Source organism: Solanum verrucosum, unplaced genomic scaffold (assembly GCF_900185275.1).
Source record: "Solanum verrucosum unplaced genomic scaffold, falcon-dt-bn FXZP01000011.1, whole genome shotgun sequence".
NCBI lineage: Eukaryota > Viridiplantae > Streptophyta > Magnoliopsida > Solanales > Solanaceae > Solanum > Solanum verrucosum.
Genome location: NW_026020058.1, coordinates 1,881,184 through 1,890,174, shown reverse-complemented (window position 1 = coordinate 1,890,174; position 8,991 = coordinate 1,881,184). Strand labels below are relative to the sequence as shown.

At 33.0% G+C, this 8,991-nt stretch overlaps 1 protein-coding gene and 1 pseudogene across 1 annotated transcript; both read right to left on the bottom strand.

Annotated features, from left to right (window-relative positions):
- Positions 1 to 487: 487 nt before the first annotated feature.
- Positions 488 to 2,130, bottom strand: LOC125823241 (uncharacterized; annotated as a pseudogene).
- A 1,092-nt stretch (positions 2,131 to 3,222) lies between these two features.
- On the bottom strand, positions 3,223 to 5,573 carry LOC125823220 (cytochrome P450 CYP82D47-like). The gene is made up of 2 exons (XM_049502623.1): positions 4,589 to 5,573; positions 3,223 to 3,849 (listed from the first exon to the last, which is right to left on the bottom strand). The coding sequence occupies exons 1-2, from the start codon at positions 5,522 to 5,524 to the stop codon at positions 3,223 to 3,225; spliced, it is 1,563 nt and encodes a 520-aa protein (XP_049358580.1). The 5' UTR covers positions 5,525 to 5,573.
- Between the last annotated feature and the right edge of the window lie 3,418 nt (positions 5,574 to 8,991).

Below are 8,991 nucleotides of genomic sequence, written 5' to 3'. Positions count from 1 at the left end.
AGGGCATATAATGAATGTTACACGTACTAAAAATGACTAAGAAGTAAGAAAATTAAAATAGAAAACAAAGCCTTTTTTGACAAGTATTATATGTTAATCCAAACTAAAAAGGAATTAGTAGTATAGTGGGCAAACTTCAAGAGAAAACAAGTCAGAAGGAACATGTAACAGTCTCTTATATAGAAGTTAATTAAGGAGATCTAAGGAAATCGTAGCCTTAACAACTGCAAGAAAATCAACTGTTAATATAGGAATTACGATGGCCCACATTGTTTCAAACATGAGATGCATTAACTTAAAACTTGACTAAGAGTTACATACTTAGCCTGCATATACAACTAAAAGCATACACAACTCAGTAGAAAGTATTTCCAACGGTAGCACGTATGGAAGAGCTGCCTGGTAGATAAATCAGTGAAATGACTCACCAAAAGAGAAGCCAACGAGCTGCAAAATTATTGCACAAGAGAGTCCCAGTAACATTATTTTATTCGCTTTCCTTGGGCTTTGGGATTTTCTTATATTCATAATCATTAATATGAACCTTCTCTTGCAAAGCCTGCAAAGGAATTCAAAGTAAGCTTTAGAAAGGAATTCAACACATGCATACACACAAATAATGACACTATTTGTACCTTTACTTCTTCCTCCAAGTTCATTTTTTGGGGGTTATATGCATTGATAGGTCCAAACCGGGAAAGTGCTTTTCTTGTTTCGATGATTTCCCACTCTTGATCATCCTTTACTTTAGCTATATCCTTGCTGAACTACAAAAATTTGCACCACTCAGTCTTAAGCCAAGGGGAAAAAAAATAGGACAATGTCTGAAAACCCCACACTACTTATGGCAGGAGAAAACTATCACAAGAAAACAAAAAGATCACCAAAATGTCAAAATTTTCACTATCTAGAAGCTACACTGCTTAGGAGTGGGCATGAACCACATAAATACACCCAGTGGAAGAAGGGGGGGGGGGGGGACAACATATTTTAATGCCTAGCCCTCATATTGAGGGTAAGACTCAGGCCGACTGAAATAGCTCATAAAATTTATGGTTTTCACTTCAGGTACCGAAATGCACTCTAGCAGGATGCCAATAGTTAGTAGACTAACTATATATAGTAAGTTATTATTGCATTACCAATACACATATAAGTATCATTTTCCCCATAATGATCCAAAAAGATAATGAGTCAATAACATTAGAGTGCGAGAAGTCAAAAGCACAATGATTATAAACAAGAAGATAAAAATGGCATGTAGGTATCAACAAGGTAAATGAAAATCTCCTCCTGAATAATTGTTACTTTTCTTGAGCTATCAATATCTTTAGAGCCTTGAATTGCCTTGAATACACTTCATTTCGAATTTATCATTTTTTCTTGCCGAAAAAAGTAACAATGTTAAACAACAAAAAACAGTGTCCTTGACAACTCTTACAAGGACTTGACTGCTACATAGGAGCTTGAGGTATCCAAGACCCATTATCGATTAACATGTAAAGGTCGTTCCTTGCTGACTTCCTCTACATATGAACTCAGATGTTTAAAAACTTACTGTTAACTAATCAAAATATAAAAACTACTACTACGTATTAGTTACTACCGAGGAAGCAACAATCATGAAAGATTCGAAAAGCCAGAAAAATGCATCAAAAGGAACATCAAAGAACAATTTAACTAATATACACAACAACAAGTAAATCAGAACCAAACTAAGATCGAGTTCCGAGCTCACAACATCAGATAGTCATATAAGGACCAAGTGTAAATAAGGACAATTACATAAATTGATAAACCTAGGGAAAGGTGAACAATTATTAGCAGTAGGATTTTCGGAACTGTTCCAACAAAATGGCTGAAAATGCAGTCACTTTGTAAGTGTTAAGCAAACATCAATTGAGTAATTTGACATTAAGTATAACTAACCTGCCTTGCAGAAGTTGGCTAAGACCAATTGATCCAAGCACCGTTAGTGAGATCATAGGAAGTCCATATCTCATAAACGATGATTTCCTGCCCAATCTTGTGAATGAGGAAGCTGGGTTTTGAACGCTGGAAGCAGAGGAGGCTGCTCGGTTATTAATTAGCTTTATTAGGCTGATTCATTATAGTCTGGATAGTTGTCATGGAGTCAGTAGGTCACTGTAACAACTTCAGCTAACTTTCCAATAGCAGTTAGTAGTGGAAGGAGTATTAGTTAATATAGGAGATGCGGAAGGAGTGAATTGCAAATAATAAAGGGCCTGGATTAAAAGTAGCTAAATGAAGTTCAACGTCTGAGATTAGTCGAGAGGCTATCATATACACGTTGAGGGAAAGAGTGGAGACGTGAAAAGAAACTGGTATCCTACAATTCTCAACTTCTTCCTTGCCTCTTCTCTCTTCTTTTCAACTCCGTTCTAATCCTGTCTTCTTCTTCTTTCGTTTCAGATTGAGATCAAGGAACTTCATCTAGGCTATATTTATTTAGTTCTGTTTCAGTTCTGTAATTTAACTCAGTGTATTGTTAGATTGTTAGTTTCAATTTCAGATAATCGAAAATTGTTCCACAAACATTGACTGCGTTCTAGTTTAGTTACTTTTCTATTGAATTTCGAGTTAAATTCATAATTACAACTGAAATGATCTAATTCCTTTATAACACAGGAATGGATCTTACAACTTAGAATGCAAAACAATAATCTCATATAATCAACTAAGGACTGCAGTAGATCACTCGATAAGGTCCCTTGCTAAGTATGAGAATATTTTTCTTGAGAGACTGAGTTTTGCTTGTGAAATTCTGGAATGCAAAAACTAGATTTTGTCCCTTGTCAAACTGACTAATATAAGATGAACAAACAACCTTAGCCAAGGGCTTTGTTCCTCTATAGTCGCGCGCCAACCACTGCAGTTGTACTAGTGGTGGCAGCCTTACATGTTGTCCTTTTCATTATGTCTGGAGCTCTCAGTCTTTCATGGGATCATGTCCCTTATTACCAGATCCCACAGTTTGTTAAATCATCAAAAACTTCAGAATATAACATGGGAGTCAATGGTGAATAGTTATTGAGAGTTAAATAAATTACATTAAGTGGACATCCACGTAATAAAATAAAAATATTCACGACATGGGAAGATTAGAAGTCAATAAGCAGTCTTTCATTTATATGAAGTTACACACTTATTCAAGCAACGAAAAACATCAATTATTCGATCCATACCAGATAATCTACACTTTTAAAATACATAAAAATTAGAAGATAAACGAGGCGTAACTAGAACTTCCACTTCATTTACCTTAGGCAAGGTAATGCCTACGCCTTCTGTCATATCTATTGGCATATTCAATGATTTACTAAAATCAAAACCTTGAAGCAGCCGAGCAAATGTCAAATGTGTTACTAAGGTTGCAAAATTTATCCCTGGACACGATCGTCTACCAGATCCAAATGGAATGAATTCAAAATGCTGACCACGAGCATCTACACTTGCTTTGCTTGTCAAAAATCTCTCAGGCATGAATTTTTCAGGTTCTGAACAAATTTTAGGATCGCGATGTATTTTCCAGGCATTGATATATAAACGAGTACCCTTTGGAATGTCGTAACCAGCCACTTTACAATCTTGCACTGCTTCGTGTGGCAATAATAAAGGAACAGGTGGATACAAACGTAATGTTTCTTTAACGATAGCCTGAAGGTACACTAAATTTTTTACGTCACTTTCTTCAACCCATCGCGCTTTACCCACTTTTGCATCTATCTCTTCTTGGGCTTGTTTCATAGCATGTGGATTATTCAGTAATAAGGACATTATCCATATCATATGAACAGCTGTTGTGTCTGAGCCATCCAAGATCAAACTCTATACATACATATATATATATATATATACATATATATATATATATATATATATATATATATATATATATATATATTATTTAATTTGCTATAATCAGGAAATTAATAAATGATGATTACAATGACATACGAGTATATATTTAAGATCACAAGTACCAAAACACTTAATTTTAGTCTTAAATTCTATGTCGTTTAAATAGGTTCCGACTGAAATTACTCCCGGTGCTCACATTTACTCTTCCAATTTAGAATTTTCCCATTTTCTAAAAAATAATGATTGACTTTATTTTATTACAATACTCTTATTCATTACTCATCCCGTTTCAATTTATGTGACACTTTTCGGATTTCGAGATCAAACAAGTTTATTTTTTATTATAAAATTTTCATATATCTTTTAAATATTTTGAATTGTCAATTATTATGACTTATAGTACTTTTTACGTAGTTTACAAGTATATAAATTTCATTTCCAAAAATTGATGATTCCATGCGCAAATTCTCGATAAAACTTAAATTGTTTGACTCTTGAAAAATGAAAAGTGACACTTAAATTGAGACAAAGGTAATAATTGATATTTAGTTAGGTATTAAAAAATAATTTAGAAAATAAGTAACTAATGCTTAGGATAACTCATGAAAATAAATCTAAAAATGAACAAATAATAATAAAAAATATTTTTAATATAACAGACAAGTAAAAGTGAACGGAGTAGACGAGAATGGCAACATAAACATACCAAGACAGTTGACTTGATGACAGTGGCCTGAGAATACCCATAGGCTTTGAATTCATCAATATCTGTGGCCCTAAGCATAGCATCTATGGCATCTTCATCATCATTGTTCACATCCTTTTTCTTCATATGATCCTCCAACCAACCTTGAAGAATAGAATCCAAATCCTTATAGATATTTTTCATCAATTTTATATGCCCTTGAAAATCAAAATATTTGAATAATGGAAATGGCACTACATCATACAAAACAATTTGTCCTACAACATACATGATCCCCTTAAAAGCCTCCCTAAAACGTTTTGCCTCCTCATCCTCCTCTATATTGTTGTATCTTTTCCCACATATGGTCTTCACAATTGTGTTTAAAGTCAATTGATGAAACCATTGAGTTATATTGATCACTTCATTATTCTTATTTGTTACTTGTGTCAAAGAATGCAAGTCTTTGATGCTATTTTCCAATTCAACAACACGGATGTGCATCATCTTTTCCAATTTAGTACTCGAGAGTACTTGTGTCAAGGCTAGCTTGCGCACATGATTATAATAAGGACCAAAATTAGAATAAGTGAACCTTGCGTACTTGTAACCAATGCTTTGGCCAGCCATGGAGGTTGGTCGAGCCGCGAAATCTTTATCATGAGTAGTGAGACAATCCTTAGCTCCTTCCCAATTATTGATTATCAAGTAAGGATACATCCCCATTCTCAATGTGAAAATAGGTCCATATTTATCGGCTAACGCGGCCAATGTATGAGCAAATGGGACATTTTTATCAATATCACTTAGTTGACGGAGATGGCCTATAATAGGCCATGCTCCGGGGACTTGAGGGGCTAAAATTTTGGTAGTGAGTGTGTTTGATCTTCTCCATAAGATTATGGCCAAGAATACAAAGGCTAAAACCCCTAAAATAGCTTCTAAATGATATTCCATTACCAACTCAAAAAAAGGAGGTATATTGCAAGAGATTGTTAAAAGGTACGTTTGGTTGGTGAAATAGGATAGATAAAAATATTTTATGATATCATTGGATATTATATTCCATTATTTATAGTAAAATAATGGAATAAAATAATTTTGGGACTAAATATAGTACTCTTTGCATTTCAAAACAAATGATTTGTTTTTATTTTTAGTTGGTTTAAAAAAGAATGATTTTTTTTTGCAACATTTTAATTTCAGGATGTTTAAAGTTGTAAGATTAAAGAGTATTTTAATACATTTATTATAACTTTAATTTAGAATCACAAAATTTAATTTTTCTTTTTTTTACTTAAATTTTATATCAAATCAAATTCGATCAGCTTTTTGGAAATAGAAAAATGAGGTGTATGTGTAATAATAATTATTATAAAAACGAATAAACCAATCTCATGACATGTGATATTATTATTATCCTTGTGGACGTTTTTGTCCGTGACCACTCTGATTTTGACAATTATGAAGAATCTACAAGGAATATTGGGTGATGTGGGTGCAGTGATATTGAATAGTGTAAAGATTAATTTATATTCCTCTCAATTTAACTTATATATGATGAAAATAAATTTATTTAAATATATTCATACACAATATTGTGGCAATCAATCTATTTAGGCCCACAATATTTTTTAATTGACAATCAATAGGGATGGGGTGGAGGCGGATTGAGCTTAATCTCCAAGAATTTTAATCCCCCCGCATAATGATTTTTTCATTTTCAACCCGTCTCACCCCATTTCGCATAAATCTGTCTCGCATAAATTTTTTAATATTTTTCTTTTCTAGTTAAGTTTGATATTAAAAATAAAATTCATAAAAATAAATTCATTTTTTCATTAAGTTGTATTAATTTAATAGATATCACTTAAATTTTTATTTTTAGAGGTCAATTAGAAAGCATGTAAGAAATTATATTAGTTTTGATTGAACCATTTTCATTTACTATCTTGAATATTTTAGTAACTTTAAAGAAACTATCTTAATAGATAATGTTCTATCACTCTTATAACATGAAAAAAGCCTAAAAAATAAGTTTGAACCCGCATAAAAACACATAGACCCACGACCTGCACCACCCCGCATTAGTTTTTTAAAAACCACTTCACCCGTCCCGTGTCCCTCGCTGCCCCACATTAGTTTTTTAACAAACCACTTCGCCCGTTCTGCCCTGCATCCCTCGCCACCCCACATAGCCTTAAATTTGTCATGTCTCACATAGTCTTAAACCCGCTCCGCTCCGCCCCACATCCGTTCCGCCCCACTGTCACCCCTAACAACCAATGAATATGCATAAGAAGACGTGATTGTAGATAATAAGAAAGCAATGACTGTTTGCCAAATTCGTGTGACTAAAGTAAGTTCTGCAAAGTGATGGTCTATTCAATATTATTATATAAGATATTTGTCAGTCAAGAATGCTATTGTAGGTAGAGGTATGTATCGGTCGGTTCGATTCGATTTTATGTACTCTCGGTTCAATTTATTGATTTTCGATTTTTAAATATGCTAAAATCAATAAGATATTCTTATCGATTTTCAATTTATAGATTTTGGTCTTTCACGGTTCGATTTTCAATTTAACCAAGAAGAAAATGCTTATAAAATAAATATATGACTTCTCTAATGAAACTTTACAAATGTTTATAATAGAAATAATAATAACTAATAGGAAAAGATCTATACAAGTGTATCACAAAGAAAAATTAAGAAAAATATGGCTTTTAGTTGACCGAGAAAATAATTTTTGATATAAGGGTACGCATGTTGAGGATTAGGTTAGTAGTGTTGTACTTCTTATAGTATGATTTAGGTATCGTGTAGTTTCTTTTTTTTAATGTGTATTAATATCTGCTGCTACACTTGTTTTGTACATTATTATTTTGTTTTTATTCTTTCTTTTTTACTTTCCGATGTCTATGAGGGTTATCGAAAATAACTTGTAGTATTTCAATCATAAATACTAGTTTAGGAGACTTATTAATTTCTCCATAGAGAAAGTAGATCTGCAGCCAACCACGACTCGTGTCATCTGTCGTCGGGAATTCTCAAAAAGAGGATAGACTCCCTTTGTCTACAATCTACATATCCTTTAGGGATTACGAGCATTTTCTCTATTAACACTAGTCATCATTTAATATGCAACACAACAATAAGCTCAAGTAGGTGATGCACCTACTTGGTCCTTTGGACTGGTCAATAAGTCAAAGTAGGTGATGCACCTACTTGTCACCTACTAGCTTAGTTAAGTCAAGAAAGCAGCTCACTTATTTTATTCCATTTTCTAAATATTAATCCCATTTGCTTTAACTTAGCACTTAACTTTCAACTTTAAGTTCAATTACCACATTATTGTCTCGAGTTTAAATACTTCCGTTGAAGTTAACTTGCAGTACACATGCTGAAACGTGCAAGACATCACATAACCTTTCGAGCTAGTTTAAACCAACACTAATCATATAAGAAACACGGTCCCTCACCTATACTATAAGGTCATGTCAAGTATCACAAGAATAGAACATGCATATGCATAATACGAACTGTTACATATGCTTTCACTTGCTCATGCTTTGATGGATATTTGAACGAGGTGTCGTTGTTCGTATTTTTAACTATTTCTTTTTCTTCTGAAAAACATCAATCACTACATGCATCCATAGAAAAATTGTCAATTTTGGGGAGCTTCTCGCCCTTTTGACTTCTTCGTATATATTGAGAGAAATATGATGATCTTGTGGCTTTATTATAGACCTGCATCCATAGAAAAAATGTTAGTTTTGAAAACAAACTGATCTATGTTGACTTCTTCGATTGCTTTGTCCTTAAGTTCCTATCTTCGATTGATCGCTCCGATCTCTCGCTTCTTGATAGACTTAAGATTAAATTATACACAATATTTTACATATTAAAAATCTATTAGAAAAAAGACATTTTTGATAATCAATTTGGAAAAGGTCATGTCAGCTTAAATGAACGTCCTTGGTTTGAAACTTTGGCGTGTCCGATAGCTTGTTCTGGAGAATTCAAAAGATCTTTAAAGCTTAGAAAGTTTCTGACATGGTCCTGCTGAAACCTACTATAATTGAAAAAATTTACAATTGAATCTGAACTTCAACAGTGTCAAAGATTGCTAAAGTTGACTATAAATTTTAATGATGCTAGAGATCATTTGAAGTTAGATTTAAACTTCTAATCATGCTTGAAATGTTCGAAATTTACTACAAACTTATAGTGATGCTTGAAGAAAATTTTAATGCCATCCTCAAAAATATCTGTCCTAGTTAGAAGTCTTGGCTTATCTCGAACTATTGATATATGACTTGTAGAATTTTTTAGACCTTCTCAAAAATTCTGTCCCAGTTGCAACTCGCAATATATCTTCAGCTTTGAATCGTTGGGGAAAATGTTTTCCTCTTTAGAAT

What these genes read in the sequence shown, in the direction of transcription:
- LOC125823220 (XM_049502623.1), bottom strand. Translation starts at nt 5,524, where the DNA reads ATGGAATATCATTTAGAAGCTATTTTAGGGGTTTTAGCCTTTGTATTC. An exon ending in TCATCAAGTCAACTGTCTTG is followed by an intron (nt 3,850 to 4,588) that starts GTATGTTTATGT and finishes ATGTATGTATAG; the next exon opens with AGTTTGATCTTGGATGGCTC.